At 48.9% G+C, this 17,929-nt stretch overlaps 2 protein-coding genes across 3 annotated transcripts in view; one reads left to right on the top strand and one right to left on the bottom strand.

The window, feature by feature from the left end:
- The window catches only part of LOC140388596 (uncharacterized), a 102,603-nt gene that overhangs the window by 53,491 nt on the left and 31,183 nt on the right, over window positions 1-17,929 (top strand). For both annotated transcript variants that reach the window (XM_072473027.1, XM_072473029.1), the window contains exon 6: window positions 7,795-8,196. In XM_072473027.1, coding sequence (XP_072329128.1) covers window positions 7,795-8,196 — 402 coding nt within the window. The remainder of the gene's footprint in view (window positions 1-7,794; window positions 8,197-17,929) is intronic.
- The window catches only part of LOC140388597 (uncharacterized), a 76,554-nt gene continuing 75,340 nt past the window's right edge, over window positions 16,716-17,929 (bottom strand). Inside the window, exon 2 of the transcript XR_011934227.1 lies at window positions 16,716-17,737. The gene's annotated coding sequence lies outside the window, so the exon portion shown is untranslated. The remainder of the gene's footprint in view (window positions 17,738-17,929) is intronic.

Consider the following 17,929-nt stretch of genomic DNA (forward strand, 5'->3'; position numbering starts at 1 on the left):
ACGGAGGTTGCAAAGCGGAGAGCGGGTTTCAACCGGGCCAAAGCGGCGTTGTACCGGAAAGAAGTGAAGTTCGGAATGCTGCAGCCAGCGCGACTGTGGGTCACATACAAGGGCCAACACAATTCCTTCGAAACGGCTGAAGAAGCGTGGACCTTTGTACAAGCCGAAAAGTTGGACTCTAACTTAGGGTTTGTGAGGGTGGGGGGGATGTTTTGGGGTTTGATGTGTGATGGTTGTGGTATATAGGGGGTCAATCACGCGCAGGAAATGTTACGTGGGCTGGGGGAGAGAGACAAGGCCGCGACAGGAGCTGCGCCAGAGGGGCCGGAGCGGGCTTTGGAAAGGCGGGAAGGGGAACGAAGGAATGCATATGGATTGGGAGACTCCCACGCGGGGAGGTCAATGGGACGGCGGGGAAAGCCGGGGTCAGCAGGCGTCAGCTGACTTACGGGAGTGACATGGGGGGAGCAAAAAGGCTAGACAGGGGTCTAGCGGGGGGGAGGGGGAGAAGGGGGGGAAAAAGGGTTGCTGCTGCACTGGCCGAAAGGGAATGGGACACAGAAGAGGTGGTCAGGACGGGGGTCCCCCCTCTGGGGGACTGGAGGGTGAGGGAGGCGTGGACACGGGACTGGCCCAGAAAAGGAGATGGCTAGTCGGCGGGGCGTTGGGGGGGGGGTGAGAGCCCCTCCAAACCGGCTGGTAACGTGGAATGTGAGGGGCCTGAATGGTCTGGTGAAGAGGGCTCGAGTGTTCGCGCACTTAAAGGGACTGAAGGCGGACGTGGCCATGCTCCAAGAGACACACCTGAAGGTGGTGGACCAGGTCAGGCTAAGAAAGGGATGGGTAGGACAGGTAGTCCACTCGGGACTGGACGCGAAGAATAGAGGGGTGGCAATATTGGTGGGAAAGCGGGTGTCATTTGAGGCCAAGACTATTGTAGCGGACAATGGAGGGCGATATGTAATGGTGAGCGGTAGGCTGCAAGGGACGTGGGTGGTGTTGGTAAACGTATATGCCCCGAACTGGGATGATGCAGGATTCATGAAGCGCATGTTGGGGCGCGTTCCGGACCTGGAGATAGGAGGCCTGATAATGGGAGGGGACTTCAATACAGTGTTGGATCCAGCACTGGACCGCTCCAAATCAAGGACTGTAAAGAGGCCTGCGGCAGCCAAGGTACTTAGGAGGTGTATGGATCAGATGGGGGGGGAGTGGACCCATGGTGGTTTGCAAGGCCGCAGGCCAGGGAATAGGGGGAGTCAAAGATGGAAGGGGAGCCACGGTTCGGAGTGCGATGAAAATAAACGAGGTATTCAAGGCCTTTTATGAAGAGCTGTACAGATCCCAGCCCCCAGCGGGGGAAGAGGGGATGAGACGATTCCTAGATCAGCTGAGATTCCCGCGGGTGGAGGAGCAAGAGGTGGCTGGTTTGGGGGCACCAATTGGGTTGGAGGAGCTGAGCAAGGGTTTGGGGAGCATGCAGGCGGGGAAGGCCCCGGGACCGGACGGATTCCCGGTGGAGTTCTACAGGAAGTATGCAGAACTGTTGGCCCCGCTACTGGTGAGGACCTTTAATGAGGCAAGAGAGGAGGGGACCCTGCCCCCGACAATGCCGGAAGCGACAATTTCTTTGATCCTAAAGCGGGACAAGGACCCACTGCAATGTGGATCGTACAGGCCGATCTCGCTCCTCAATGTGGATGCAAAGTTGCTGGAAAAAGTGCTGGACACGAGGATCGAGGACTGTGTCCCGTGGGTAATCCACGAGGACCAGACGGGATTTGTAAAGGGCAGGCAACTAAGCACCAATGTGCGGCGGCTCTTAAACGTGATAATGATGCCATCGGAGGAGGGAGAGGCGGAGATAGTGGCAGCTATGGACGCGGAGAAGGCCTTTGACCGAGTAGAGTGGAAGTACCTCTGGGAGGTGCTGCATAGGTTTGGGTTCGGGGTAGGGTTTATCAATTGGGTTAAGCTCCTTTACAGAGCCCCGATGGCGAGTGTAGTGACGAACCGGCGGAGGTCGGAGTACTTTCGGCTGTACCGAGGAACGAGGCAGGGGTGCCCTCTGTCCCCCCTGTTGTTTGCATTGGCGATCGAACCCTTGGCCATATCACTGAGGGAGTCTAATAAATGGAGGGGGGTGGTCCGCGGGGGGGAACAGCATCGGGTGTCGCTGTAAGCGGACAACCTGCCACTGTACGTGGCGGATCCAATGGAGGGGATGGTGGAGGTCATGCAGACTTTGAGGGAGTTTGGGGAGTTCTCGGGCTATAAGCTCAATGTAGGGAAGAGCGAGCTTTTTGTACTACAGGCAGGGGACCAAGAAAGAGGGATAGGGGACCTACCGCTGAGGAGGGCGGAGGGGAGTTTTCGGTATCTAGGGATCCAGATAGCCAGGAGCTGGGGGGCCCTACACAAACTGAATCTGACGAGGTTGGTGGACCAAATGGAGGAGGATTTCAAAAGATGGGACATGTTGCCGCTCCCGTTGGCGGGTAGCGTGCAGTCGGTCAAAATGGTGGTCCTTCCGAGGCTTCTGTTTGTATTATGGGGTTTGTGTGGGCGAATAAGACCCCAAGAGTAAGGAGAGGGTTCCTGGAACGCAGTAGGGACCGAGGAGGGTTGGCGCTGCCAAACCTGGGGAGCTACTACTGGGCAGCAAATGTGGCGATGATCCGCAAGTGGGTTATGGAGGGAGAGGGGGTGGCATGGAAGAGGATGGAGATGGCGTCATGTAAAAGAACGAGCCTGGGGGCGTTGGTGACGGCACCGCAGCCGCTCTCGCCGACAAAGTATACCACGAGCCCGGTAGTGGCGGCAACGCCAAATGATCTGGGGCCAGTGGAGACGGCACCGGGGTGAAATGGGAGCATCGGTGTGGTCCCCGATCAGGGGTAACCACCGGTTTGTCCCAGGGAAGATCGATGGGGGGTTCCAGAGCTGGCATCGGGTGGGGATTGGAAGAATGGGGGACCTGTTCATCGACGGGACGTTTGCGAGCCTAGGGGCACTGGAGGAGAAGTTTGAGTTACCCCCGGGAAATGCCATTAGATATATGCAGGTGAGGGCTTTTGTGAGGCGGCAGGTGAGGGAATTCCCGTTGCTCCCGGCACAAGAAGTTCAAGATAGGGTGATCTCGGGTGTATGGGTCGGGGAGGGCAAGGTGTCGGAAATACACCAGGAGTTGAAAGAAGAGGGGGAAGCGCTGGTAGAAGAGTTGAAGGGTAAATGGGAGGAGGAGCTGGGGGAGGAGATTTCGAGGAAGGTCTGTGGGCTGATGCCCTAGGTAGGGTTAATTCCTCCCCCTCGTGTGCCAGGCTCAGCCTGATACAATTTAAGGTGGTCCACAGAGCGCACTTGACGGGGGCGAGGTTGAGTAGGTTCTTTGGGGTAGAGGACAGATGTGGAAGGTGCTCAGGGAGCCCGGCGAACCATGTCCATATGTTTTGGTCATGCCCGGCACTGGAGGGGTTCTGGAGAGGAGTGGCGGGAGCAATATCTCAGGTGGTGAAAGTCCGGGTCAAGCCAAGCTGGGGGCTAGCAATATTTGGAGTAGTGGACGAACCGGGAGTGCAGGAGGCGAAAGAGGCCGGCATTCTGGCCTTTGCGTCCCTAGTAGCCCGGCGAAGGATCTTGCTAATGTGGAAGGAGGCAAAGCCCCCCAGTGTGGAGGCCTGGATAAATGATATGGCTGGGTTCATAAAGTTGGAGAGGATTAAGTTTGCCTTGAGAGGGTCTGCGCAGGGGTTCTACAGGCGGTGGCAACCGTTCCTAGACTATCTCGCGGAGTGTTAGAGGAAGGTCGGTCAGCAGCAGCAGGAACCTTTGGGGGGGGGGGGGGACGTCCTGGGAGGGGGGGGAAAGGGGGGACTGCCTGGGAGGGTGGATGAGCAAGAGATAACATGAAGGGTTGGGGAAACTGGCACGTACGGGTGAGGGCCAGTGCACAAAGCTGTGTAAATATATCATTTTGCCATGTATATATCTTGTTCTGCGTGATTTCTCGGGGTTTTTTTGTTACGCGGGGGGGGGTTATTGTTTGTAAGGGAGAAAAATTGTGTTAAAAAACATTAATAAATATATATATATATTTTTAAATCAAAGGCCTTTTCTAAGTCAAGATAGATAACATCCATTGGCTCTCCTTGGTCTAACCTATTTGTTATCTCTTCAAAGAACTCTAACAGGTTTGTCAGGCATGACCTCCCCTTACTAAATCCTTGTCCTAATCCGACTTGTCCTAATCCGACCCTGCACTTAGAAATCTCATCCTCATCCATTTTGGCTTGCAGCGCCCTGTTGGTCTCTATCACCTTCCGCAGGTCCTTCCCCATCGAGGTGAGTTGATCACTGTGCTGCGATAATGTCTCTCCCACTTCCTTCATCGCCTCACCCTGCTCCCGCACCTCCGCGGCTGCGCTCGACACCTCCACCCTCACCGGGGCTATCGCCTTCTCCACCAGCATAGAACATAGAACATAGAACGATACAGCGCAGTACAGGCCCTTCGGCCCACGATGTTGCACCGAAACAAAAGCCATCTAACCTACACTACGCCATTATCATCTATATGCTTATCCAATAAACTTTTAAATGCCCTCAATGTTGGCGAGTTCACTACTGTTGCAGGTAGGGCATTCCACGGCCTCACCACTCTTTGCGTAAAGAACCTACCTCTGACCTCTGTCCTATATCTATTACCCCTCAGTTTAAAGCTATGTCCCCTCGTGCCAGCCATTTCCATCCGCGGGAGAAGGCTCTCACTGTCCACCCTATCTAACCCCCTGATCATTTTGTATGCCTCTATTAAGTCTCCTCTTGACCTTCTTCTCCCCAACGAAAACAACCTCAAGTCCATCAGCCTTTCCTCATAAGATTTTCCCTCCATACCAGGCAACATCCTGGTAAATCTCCTCTGCACCCACTCCAAAGCCTCCACGTCCTTCCTATAATGCGGTGACCAGAACTGTACGCAATACTCCAAATGCAGCCGTACCAGAGTTTTGTACAGCTGCAACATGACCTCCTGACTCCGGAACTCAATCCCTCTACCAATAAAGGCCAACACTCCATAGGCCTTCTTCACAATCCTATCAACCTGGGTGGCAACTTTCAGGGATCTATGTACATGGACACCTAGATCCCTCTGCTCATCCACACTTCCAAGAACTTTACCATTAGCCAAATATTCCGCATTCCTGTTATTCCTTCCAAAGTGAATCACCTCACACTTATCTACATTAAACTCCATTTGCCACCTCTCAGCCCAGCTCTGCAGCTTATTTATGTCCCTCTGTAACCTGCTACATCCTTCCACACTGTCGACAACACCACCGACTTTAATGTCGTCTGCAAATTTACTCACCCACCCTTCTGCGCCTTCCTCTAGGTCATTGATAAAAATGACAAACAGCAACGGCCGCAGAACATATCCTTGTGGTATGCCACTTGTAACTGAACTCCATTCTGAACATTTCCCATCAACCACCACCCTCTGTCTTCTTTCAGCTAGCCAATTTCTGATCCACATCTCTAAATCACCCTCAATCCCCAGCCTCCGTATTTTCTGCAATAGCCTACCGTGGGGAACCTTATCAAACGCTTTACTTTCAATACCGCCCCCATCTACTTCTTCATTGCTTCCATGTGCTTTGTGAACTGTTTTTCAAGTTCCACGGCCATCACCTTGGTCATTCCTTCTGCCGTGAGCATCGCAGCCTCCCCCAACGCCCCAGCCTACGCTTTCCTTACAGTTGCCGCGCCGACTTTTCCACTCACCGGCAGACTTTCATTAGCCCCCTTTTTCACGACCGTTCTTTTCGCAAACGTGGACATTTCTCCTCACTGTGTCTTCCTACAACTTTTTCAGCATCAGTTGCCCCTGGGACCGGGCATTAAAACCCCGAAAATTCTATTCCCGAGCGGGAGCCCTCCAACGAGTGGCTGCCTCCCGCCCGCCGTCACCAGAAGTCATCTGGCGGATATTATGATTGGGATTCAGATTTTTAATTTTGCCCCTGGCTGCTCACGAACATTGTTCTACCTATATCGTTAGTATCCATGTGGACCACAACGACTCGATTCTTCTCCCCCCCCCCCTGTGCTCCAAATTCCTCTCCAGTCCCTAGACATTTCCTGAACACTGACAGAGCCTTCAGGGCTTGGCTGCAGAGGACAGTATCTATTTCCCTAACTATATTGTCACCTACTACAACTGCATTTTACTTCCTCTACTCCCTGCCTCCTGGTACCGTGGCCAGTTTTCTGAACCTCTTTGCAGCTGCTCTCATCTACACCAGCCGCAGGAACCTCAAAACATTTGGACAATTACTGGGGTCGAGCCCCTCCATTGCTTCCTTCTGGATTCTGATACCTGCCTCGCCCTCCTGTCCCTGACCACAGAACAAATCTCAACTAACTAACCTAAGGGGTATGACTGCCTTCTGTCCAGCTAATCTTCCCCTTCCCTCAGACTCCCGTTCATCAACGCTGAGTCAAGGTTTTTCAAGCCGCAGGTATCTATGGCAGATGTGGTTGCCATGGATCCCAGAAGTGTCCATCAAAGCCAACATGCTACAGCTGCAACACTTCAGCCTGCTCTGACATCTTTCTTTTGTTTTAGTCACCTTAATAGGTTCCAGGTTTATAAATATTACTCAGTGATTTTTGTAGTTTTTTATTAGAGTACCCAATTATTATTATTTTTTCAATTAAGGGGCAATTTAGCATGGCCAATCCACCTACCCTGCACATCTTTGGGTTGTGGGGGTGAGACTCACGCCATATGGAGAATGTGCAAACTCCACGCAGACAGTGACCCGGGGTAGGGATGGAACCCGGGTCCTTGATGCCGTGAGGCAACAGTGCTAACCGCTGCGCCACCGTGTCACTCAGTGATTTTTGGAATGGAATTTAACTTTTATTTCGCCAGTACTGGTTTAAACTACAGTCACAGTTTAGGGAGAGAAGATAAAAACCGAAAACTCACCAATCATCTTCCTGCTCACCTCTGAGGATCATCTCTCAGGTCTCACTACCTTTAGCTCCCTCTCTCGGATCTCTTCTTTGTCAAACGGGCAGACAGCACCTCTTTCCACACTCCATCAAAGTCCCTCACTCGCCAAATTCCCAGAGTTAAGCGCTCAGCGTTGCTGTACTCTGATGAAGTTGCACCTTCGTGCAACTTGATCAGGTGACCCTAAATCTGGTGACTGAGTAGTACAATCTCCACTCTGCCAGGAGGTGGGCCTCCGCTGGTAAAGTGTTTGGAAAGCAGTTCAGTCCCTTCATCTTAAGAGGGAGAAACGGGTCAGTCGGGAACCCGGTGCAGGTCTAGAAAAGAAAATATGCCCTGTTATCCGAGGATAAAAAAGGAGTATCATAGCATTTACAGTGCAGAAGGAGGCCATTCGGCCCATTGAGTCTGCACCGGCTCTTGGAAAGAGCACCCTACCCAAGGTCAACACCTCCACCCTATCCCCGTAAACCCACCCAACACTAAGGGCAATTTTTGGACACCTAAGGGCAATTTATCATGGCCAATCCACCTAACCTGCACATCTTTGGACTGTGGGAGGAAACAGGAGCACCCAGAGGAAACCCACACACACACGGGGAGGATGTGCAGACTCCGCACAGACAGTGACCCAAGCCGAAATCGAACCTGGGACCCTGGAGTTGTGAAGCAATTGTGCTATCCACAATGCTACCGTGCTGCCCTAAGTAAAGGGGGAGTCGTTTGTTGTGCAGTAATTCATGCTATTAAAGTGTCATTTTTGCTTCCATCTACAGGTTTTAATATTAAAGTTATTATCGCAGATGTTCTTGATGTCCAGAAAGAAGCTAATAAAGACCTTGACAAGCTATTCGAAGAATTATTCAAAGCTGAAATCAAAAAACGTTTTAAATTTCTAAACATTGTTAATTCTATGGAGTCTAAAATTCTGAAAATTGCATCAGGATGTATAGATTTCCGTCTGCAAGCACTGTCATACTCCGCTCTGTTGAATTTTAGCCTGCAGTTTGAAAAAGGTGGACCTGAAGGGATAAAACAGCTCCCTCCTTTACACCAGAAGCTGCAGGATGCGATAATGGAAGTGCTATCATCGAACAAGATAATGACGCCGAAGCTTTCTTTCACCAACTATTTCGAAGGTGGATCCTACAGAGGTGCACTGGAATTCTTTTCAGGAGGTAGGTCTGTGGGAAGCTTTGAGTCACAGAAGTAAAGGCAGCAAGGCCCAGCGGTGGCACCATAGCACAGTGGTTAGCACTGCTGCTTCACAGCTCCAGGGTTCCAGGTTTGATTCCCAACTTGGGTCACTGTGCGGAGTCTGTACATTCTCCCCGAGTGCGTTTCCTCCGGGTGTTCCAGCTTCTTCCCACAAGTCCCGAAAGATGTGCTTGTTAGCTAATTTGGACATTCTGAATTCTCCCTCCCATGTACCGAACAGATGCCGGAATGTGGCGACTCGGGGTTTTTCACAGTAACTTCATTGCAGTGTTAATGTAAGCCTGCTTGGGACAATAAGGGTCTAGTTTAGCAGGCTAAACAACTGGCTTGTAATGCAGAACAAGGCCAGCAGCACGGGTTCAATTCCTGTTCCAGCCTCCACGAATAGGCGCTGGAATGTGGCAAATAGGGTCTTTTCACCGTTAACTTAATTGAAGCCTACTTATGACAATAAACAATTAATATTATTATTATTATTAATAATAATAAAGATTATTATTATTATTGGAAAGGTCAAACTTTACAGTTTTGAAAGGTAGCTTTGAATGAAGAAAGTCCAGCATCCCATTTCAACTGAATCTATCTGGATTCTAGAATATCTATTCGACACCTCCCCATAGATTTAGTGAACCCCTACAGTGCAGAAGGAGGCCATTTGACCCATCAAGTCTGCACCGACCCTCTGAAAGAGCACCTGACCTAGGCCCATTCCCCCGCCCTATCGCCGCAACCCCATCTAACCTATGGGCACTAAGGGGTCATTTTCTTTTAGCACGGCCAAGCCACATAACCTGCATGTCTTTGGATTGTGGGAGGAAATCGGAGCACCCGGAGGAAACCTGCGCAGCCACGGGGAGAACTTGCAAACTTCACACAGCCACCCAAGGCTGGAATTGAACCTGGGTCCCTGGCGTGTGCTAACCCCACTGTATCACTACTTTCCACCTCAACAATAACTTGCCATTTGTGTAGCTCCTTTAACATTACAAATGGCAATGAGGGGTGGGGAGACTGTGACATAGTGGTAATGTCACTGGGCTAGTAATTCAAACACTAGCGGTCTGGGGGGGGTGGGGGGATAGGCCTCCATGCGACTCCAGACCCACAGAACGTAGTTGACTTGTAACTAAGGCTTTGCAAGTCGTTCAGATCAAGGGCAATTCGGGATGAGCAACTTACGTCGGCCTTACCAGTGATGTCCATATTCAATGAAAGAATTTAAAAAGAATTGAATTACACTAAAACCTAAAGGGGATAAATTATCCAACTAGGGCTAACCATACAGAAGATATTAATGAGACATTTTGACAGTGTGATGAGGAGATCAGATGGGCCAAGAGAAAGAATGAAAAACATCCGTCAGATAAGGTTCAAAAAGGAAGGACGGTAGAAAGAGGGAAAATTGACCGTGGATATCTAAGGAAATAAGGGAGAGTATCAAACTGAAGGAAAAAGCATACAAAGTGGCAAAGATTAGTGGGAGACTAGAGGACTGAGAAATATTTAGGGGGCAACAGAAAGCTACTAAAAAAGCTATAAAGAGGAGTAAGATAGATTATGAGAGTAAACCTGCTCAGAATATAAAAACAGATAGTAAAAGTTTCTACAAATATATAAAACAAAAAAAGAGTGGCTGAGGTAAATATTGGTCCTTTAGAGGATGAAAAGGGAGATTTAATAATGGGAGATGAGGAAATGGCTGAGGAACTGAACAGGTTTTTTGGGTTGGTCTTCACAGTGGAAGACACAAATAACATGCCAGTGACTGATGGAAATGAGGCTATGACAGGTGAGGACCTTGAGATGATTGTTATCACGAAGGAGGTAGTGATGGGCAAGCTAATGGGGATAAAGGTAGACAAGTCTCCTGGCCCTGATTGAATGCATCCCAGAGTGCTAAAAGTGATGGCTGGGAAATTGCAAATGCAGTAGTGCTAATTTTCCAAAATTCACTAAACTCTGGGGTGGCCTCGGTGGATTGGAAATTAGCAAACGTGACACCACTGTTTAAAAAAGGAGGTAGGCAGAAAGCGGGTAATTATAGGCCAGTTAGCCTAACTTCGGTAGTAGGGAAGATGCTGGAATCTATCATCAAGGAAGAAATCGTGAGGCATCTGGATGAAAATTGTCCCATTGGGCAGACGCAGCATAGGTTCATAAAGGGCAGGTCGTGCCTAACTAATTTAGTGGAATTTTTTGAGGACATTACCAGTGCGATAGATAACGGAGAGCCAATGGATGTGGTATATCTGGATTTCCAGAAAGCTTTTGACAAGGTCGCTGCATAAGATAAAGATGCATGGCATTAAGGGGAAAGTAGTAGCATGGATAGAGGATTGGTTAATTAATAGAAAGCAAAGAGTGGGGATTAATGGGTGTTTCTCTGGTTGGCAATCAGTAGCTAGTGGTGTCCCTCAGGGATCAGTGTTGGGCCCACAATTGTTTACAATTTACATAGATGATTTGGAGTTGGGGACCAAGTGCAATGTGTCCAAGTTTGCAGACGACACTAAGATGAGTGGCAAAGCAAAACGTGCAGAGGATACCGGAAGTCTGCAGAGGGATTTGGATAGGTTAAGTGAATGGGCTAGGGTCTGGCAGATGGAATACAGTGTTGACAAATGTGAGGTTATCAATTTTGGTGAAGGGATTATTATTTAAATGATAAAATATTAAAACATGCTGCTGTGCAGAGAGACCTGGGTGTGCGAGTGCATGAGTCGCAAAAAGTTGGTTTACAGGTGCAACAGGTGACTAAGAAGGCAAATGGAGTTTTGTCCTTCATTGCTAGAGGGATGGAGTTTAAGACTAGGGAGGTTATGCTGCAATTGTATAAGGTGTTAGTGAGGCCACACCTGGAATATTGTGTTCAGTTTTGGTCTCCTTACCAGAGAAAGGAAGTACTGGCGCTGGAGGGTGTGCAGAGGAGATTCACTAGGTTAATCCCAGAGCTGAGGGGGTTGGATTACGAGGAGAGGTTGAGTAGACTGGGACTGTACTTGTTGAAATTTAGAAGGATGAGGGGGATCTTATAGAAACATATTAAATTATGAAGGGAATAGATAGGATAGATGCGGGCAGGTTGTTTCCACTGGCGGGTGAAAGCAGAACTAGGGGGCATAGCCTCAAAATAAGGGGAAGTAGATTTAGCACTGAGCTTAGGAGGAACTTCTTAACCCAAAGGGTTGTGAATCTATAGAATTCCTTGCCCAGTGAAGCAGTAGAGGCTCCTTCATTAAATGTTTTTAAGATAAAGATAGATAGTTTTTTGAAGAATAAAGGGATTAAGGGTTATGGTGTTCGGGCCGGAAAGTGGAGCTGAGTCCACAAAAGATCAGCCATGATCTCATTGAATGGCAGAGCAGGCTTGGGGGCCAGATGGCCTACTCCTGCTCCTATTTCTTACATTCTTATGTTCTTACGTTCTTTTGCTCTTATGTTCTTATGTTCTAAATAAAGAGTAAGGCCTGTTATTCCAATTCTCTTCCCACAACTAGTGTGCACTAAGGCAGACTTTCACCTGTTTCCAGAGCTAGTAATACCCGGAACAGGTCACTAGCCTGTCACCAGGAGCTTAATGCTTGAGGGACTCCACCCCACATCAAGCGTGACTGACCAGGAGTCTCCCCCACTCTTACCGCCAGCCATTGGTATGTTTGAAGGATTTTACAGGTTGACACTCGACCTCTTTGGCCGCATTATGAACACACCTTCCTTGGTCATCAAGTCCTGGGGTGGGACTCGAACCGGGAGCTTCTAGCTCAGAGGCAGGGACGCTACCCACTGTGTCATAAAACCTGCAAGGTGTAGGACCACTTGGGGATTATTGAAGGCTTCACATTTACGATAAAAAGATACTAAAGGATACCAGAAACCTGTGGGTTAATTTTGGACATTTAGCCATTCTGACTCTCATGGAATAGAAGCCTTTGAGGTAACATTGAGAAAACAAGTGCAGTGGATGGTGATCGCACAAATTTTCAAAAGACATTTAGTCAAGTGCTGACTCAGAGTCCAGTTAATAAAATTGAGGCATAAGTGGACAGGCCATGACTTCCTGCAATGGTGGAAAATGGGTTATAGTGAATCTGCTTCCTGTTTTCCATATACACTCATGGAAAGGACATCAAGGGTCACGATCAATGCTATGAGAAAGGAGCAGCACTGAGAGGACCAGGGTTATAGGACAGGAAACTGGATCGTGGTCAAGTGATGTTTTTCAAACAATAATGTTGGCTATAACTGCATACTACCGTAGAATTTTCTTAACTTCATACACGAGATAATGGCCTCGATACTCCCGACCAACAACCACGCGCTGACTCCAGTGGGAAAGCTGGAGTGATTTCCCATTTTTGCTGGCAGCACTGCTGACGTGCTAGTCAATGACACTTTGAAACTTTTTTGGAGAGGGGTGGGTTTTGCGCTGGCCTTGAGAGGGGAGGGGCCGAAACTTGCTGATGGGTCCCTCTCTTCAGAAATCGGGGTGGGGTTTTTAAAGGGCACCCCAGTGTCAGAATAACATTGCAGACCTCCCCCCCCCCCCCCCACATCCCCCTCGGAATGGCTAGCAAGTCCCCCATCCTCCATAATTGCAGGCAATGGCCTCCCGCCCCCGAATCGCTGTTAAGGTCCCCTCCAAAATCACTGGCAAGGGACCCCCCACGCCTGAAACACTGGCAAGCCCCCTCCCTTAAATGAGCGATTTTCCTTTACGGACTCACCAAATGTCTCCCACTTACAGCCCCCCCTTCAGCCTCCTACCTCCTTCAGCACTTCTGCCTCAGTCCACCACTTCAGGTCTCCCCCCCCCCCCCTCAGTACCCCTTCATGACTCCTCCTTCAGGCCCCCCTCATTCCCCCCTTCAGGCCCTACTATTCAGTCCCCATTCTGGTCTCTCCTCCCTTTAGTCCCCCACTCAGTCCCTCCCTTCAGGCTTCCCCTCAGTTCCCCTGTTGGCCCATCACCCCACTCCCCTCTCCCCTTCAGGCCCTGCCTCTTAACAGTGACAACATTGTGCCACGGACTATGAGGGGTGCCAAGGCAATGAGCACTCTATACACTTACTGAGAGTTGCCGAGAGGGATCCTTCACGGGAAGTGAGATTCGGGGGTACATAGAACATAGAACAATACAGCGCAGTACAGGCCCTTCGGCCCACAATGTTGCACCGAAACAAAAGCCATCTAACCTACACTATGCCATTATCATCCATATGTTTATCCAATAAACTTTTAAATGCCCTCAATGTTGGCGAGTTCACTATTGTAGCAGGTAGGGCATTCCACGGCCTCACTACTCTTTGCATAAAGAACCTACCTCTGACCTCTGTCCTATATCTATTACCCCTCAGTTTAAAGCTATGTCCCCTCGTGCCAGCCATATCCATCCGCGGGAGAAGGCTCTCACTGTCCACCCTATCCAACCCCCTGATCATTTTGTATGCCTCTATTAAGTCTCCTCTTAACCTTCTTCTCTCCAACGAAAACAACCTCAAGTCCATCAGCCTTTCCTCATAAGATTTTCCCTCCATACCAGGCAACATCCTGGTAAATCTCCTCTGCACCCGCTCCAAAGCCTCCACGTCCTTCCTATAATGCGGTGACCAGAACTGTACGCAATACTCCAAATGCGGCCGTACCAGAGTTCTGTACAGCTGCAACATGACCTCCCGACTCCGGAACTCAATCCCTCTACCAATAAAGGCCAACACTCCATAGGCCTTCTTCACAACCCTATCAACCTGGGTGGCAACTTTCAGGGATCTATGTACATGGACACCTAGATCCCTCTGCTCATCCACACTTTCAAGAACTTTACCATTAGCCAAATATTCCGCATTCCTGTTATTCCTTCCAAAGTGAATCACCTCACACTTCTCTACATTAAACTCCATTTGCCACCTCTCAGCCCAGCTCTGCAGCTTATCTATATCCCTCTGTAACCTGCTACATCCTTCCACACTATCGACAACACCACCGACTTTAGTATCGTCTGCAAATGTACTCACCCACCCTTCTGCGCCTTCCTCTAGGTCATTGATAAAAATGACAAACAGCAACGGCCCCAGAACAGATCCTTGTGGTACTCCACTTGTGACTGTACTCCATTCTGAACATTTCCCATCAACCACCACCCTCTGTCTTCTTTCAGCTAGCCAATTTCTGATCCACATCTCTAAATCGCCCTCAATCCCCAGCCTCCGTATTTTTTGCAATAGCCTACCGTGGGGAACCTTATCAAACGCTTTGCTGAAATCCATATACACCACATCAACTGCTCTACCCTCGTCTACCTGTTCAGTCACCTTCTCAAAGAACTCAATAAGGTTTGTGAGGCATGACCTACCCTTCACAAAGCCATGCTGACTATCCCTGATCATATTATTCCTATCTAGATGATTATAAATCTTGTCTCTTATAATCCCCTCCAAGACTTTACCCACTACAGACGTGAGGCTCACCGGTCTATAGTTGCCGGGGTTGTCTCTGCTCCCCTTTTTGAACAAAGGGACCACATTTGCTGTCCTCCAGTCCACTGGCACTATTCCTGTAGCCAATGATGACATAAAAATCAAAGCCAAAGGTCCAGCAATCTCTTCCCTGGCCTCCCAGAGAATCCTAGGATAAATCCCATCAGGTCCCGGGGACTTATCTATTTTCAGCCTGTCCAGAATTGCCAACACCTCTTCCCTACGTACCTCAATGCCATCTATTCTATTAGCCTGGGGCTCAGCATTCTCCTCCACAACATTATCTTCGGGCTGGGCTGGAGGGTCTCAGGTTGTGGGTCTTTCCCGGGATGGAATTTGTGTACCTAGAGCAGGTAGGAAGCTCTAAAGAGGTAGCCTCTTCAAAAAAAATGCAGCTAGAAAGAACACCTGCTCAACTTCAGAGCTTAAAAAAAAAATTTAGAATATCCAATTCATTTTTTCCAATTAAGGGGCAATTTAGCGTGGCCAATCCACCTACCATGGACATCTTTGGGTTGTGGGGGTGAAACCCATGCAAACACAGGGAGAATGTGCAAACTCCCTGTGGCCCAAGGCTGGAATGGAACCTGGAACCTCGGTGGCATGAGGCAGCAGTGCTAACCACTGTGCCACCGTGCTGCCCGGGCACTTTTGAGTTAATAGACCGTGAAGAGATATAGACACAAACAATGCTAATCCCTCCTTTGAAGTCGCTTGGACCTGTCAATCAAGAGGCTTGTAAAAGGTAATGGGCCGTGAAATGGAATGTAAACAAAGCAGTTCAAAGCTTTTAGGCTTCTCAGCATGCTTAGAGGTTTGTGAAAGTTAATCGGGAATGACTGTGAAAAAAGCACATCAAAGGGAACACTTTTACCTTTGTCAGACAGTTTTGAACTTGACATGCTGAGAGAGACATCAAAGGGTTCCAACACATCACAGGGAAGACTTTAATACTACAACTTGACCTGCTGAAAGTTTAAGAATTTTCAGAGCTACAGAGGGGGACTCACCACACAAACGCCATCCCGGAGTTACTTGTAGAGAGGGTACTCACCTATTTGCCCCCCATCAAGGTCCAAGGCACCAGGTCACATGCCCATGTGACTCCTGACTGGGGTTGGGGCGAGTGCATCCCAGGGGGCGAGTGAATTGGGCTTCATGCCTGATAATTACATTCAAATGAATTGAAAGAGGAGTTTGCATATTCTCGCTTGCTCTGGGGCTAGTGGCACCGGAGAATCACCCCCATTGAATAATATTCATTCATGTGGGCATCACTGGGTAAGCCAGCATTTAATGCCCAACCTTAATTGCCCTTGAGAAGGGGGTGGTGAGCTGTTTTTGAACCGCTGCAGTCCACAAGTTATTCTGGCGTGATAGAGTGATGCATTTTGGGTGGACTAACAGGGCAAGGGAATACACAATGAATGGCAGGACACTAGGAAGTACAGAGGACCAGATAGCCCTTGAGATACATGTTCAAAGATCCCAGAAGACAGCAGGACAGGTAGAGTCAGAGTCATTGTAGCCCCCAGCTAATCAGAGTTATGGCTGGGCTGGGCAGTGCTCTGCTACCCTGGCAGTGCAAACATGTTCTTTGCATTGACAGTTAGGCACCGACTCTTACTTTGTCAGTGTCTAAAAATGTTTTTAAAACAATTAGTTCATGGGATGCCGTTGTTGCTGGCCCAGTCACCATTTATAGCCCACCCCAAATCATCTCAGAGGGCATTTACCAGTCAACCATGTTTCTGTGTGTCTGGAGTCACATGTAGGCCAGACTTGGTAAGATGGCAGATTGCCTTCCCTCATCATTAGATTTTTAATTCCAGATATCTTATTGAATTCTGATTTTACCATCTGCCAGGGTGGGATTGAAATCCAGGCTTCTAGAGCATTACTCAGGGTCTCTGGAATACTAGACCAGTGACTGTACCATTACAACACTGCCTCCCCAGCGTTTTGTCAACCTTCTGTGTCAACCTACAGTGATTTAACTCTTGTCAATTTCAGTGGCAAAATACCCACATTTCTGAGTGGGAGAAAGTTTAATTTAAGAGGTTACTGCATTAAGAATCAGAAGCTCATTTGTAAAGGATTGGATTGGATTTGTTTACTGTCACTTGTACCGAGGTACAGTGAAAAGTGTTGTCCTGTGTACAGTCCAGACAGATCGTTCCATACAGGAAAATAAAACATTGGGCAAACATAAAATACACAATGTAAATACATAGACACAGGCATCGGGTGAAGCATACGGAGTGTAGTACTACTCAGTAGAGAAGATGTGTGAAGAGATCAGATCAGTCCATAAGACGGTCATTTAGGAGTCTGGCAACAGCGGGGAAGAAGCTGTTTTTGAATCTGTTCGTTCGTGTTTTCAGACTTTTGTATCTGCTGCCTGATGGAAGAATTTGGAAGAGAGAATATCCCGGGTGGGAGGGGTCTTTCATTAGCTGCCCGTATTCCCAAGGCAGTGGGAGGTGTAGACAGAGTCAATGGATGGGAGGCGGGTTTGCGTGACGGACTGGGCTGTGTTCATGACTCTCTGTAGTTTCTTACGGTCTTGGGCCGAACAGTTGCCATACCAGGCTGTGATACAGCCAGACAGGATGCATGGACGGGTGACACATTCCTGCAAAATTTCCTCTTGTCGTTACTTGACCCGTTTGACAGGATGTGAGCATTATTGGCAAGGCCAGAATCTGTGGCTCCTATTATGCTTGAGAAGGTCTTGGCTACAGTCCATCTGGCAGGGTTACACCACAACCCAGTTATGAAGGGAGTTCCAGGATTTGGACCCCGTGAGACTAGCAGGGAGAAAACCGTTTCAGAATTCCACAGCATAATTTCAAGGGCAAAGGCATTGCTCTGCCAATTCTTGTTCAATGAGATGGATAAAGCACCTGAACATTTTCTCCCCTTGCTTCCGATCTGTAGGTTTGTTCTCCTCCCATCTGCTCAGGCCTCTGTCTCTCTCGCCCCACCATTCTTCTTGTTTCTCTTATCACCAGGCTTAGTCGATCTCCTGTGTTGCAGAAAAAGCTAAAATATAGTCTTGAGACGTATATGATTAGAGGGCAAAGCATGCTAAAGTAATTCAGTTCCGATTTGAAAGTCACCCCCTCTAGCCTTAGTTGTATATTTTTATCACGAGGGTAAGTAAGTAAAAGTAAAGTCGTCATAGTCCAGATGACCAAAGGCTGCTTTCCCCTTTGAG

The sequence above is a fragment of the Scyliorhinus torazame genome, chromosome 13 (assembly GCF_047496885.1).
Source record: "Scyliorhinus torazame isolate Kashiwa2021f chromosome 13, sScyTor2.1, whole genome shotgun sequence".
Taxonomy (NCBI): domain Eukaryota; kingdom Metazoa; phylum Chordata; class Chondrichthyes; order Carcharhiniformes; family Scyliorhinidae; genus Scyliorhinus; species Scyliorhinus torazame.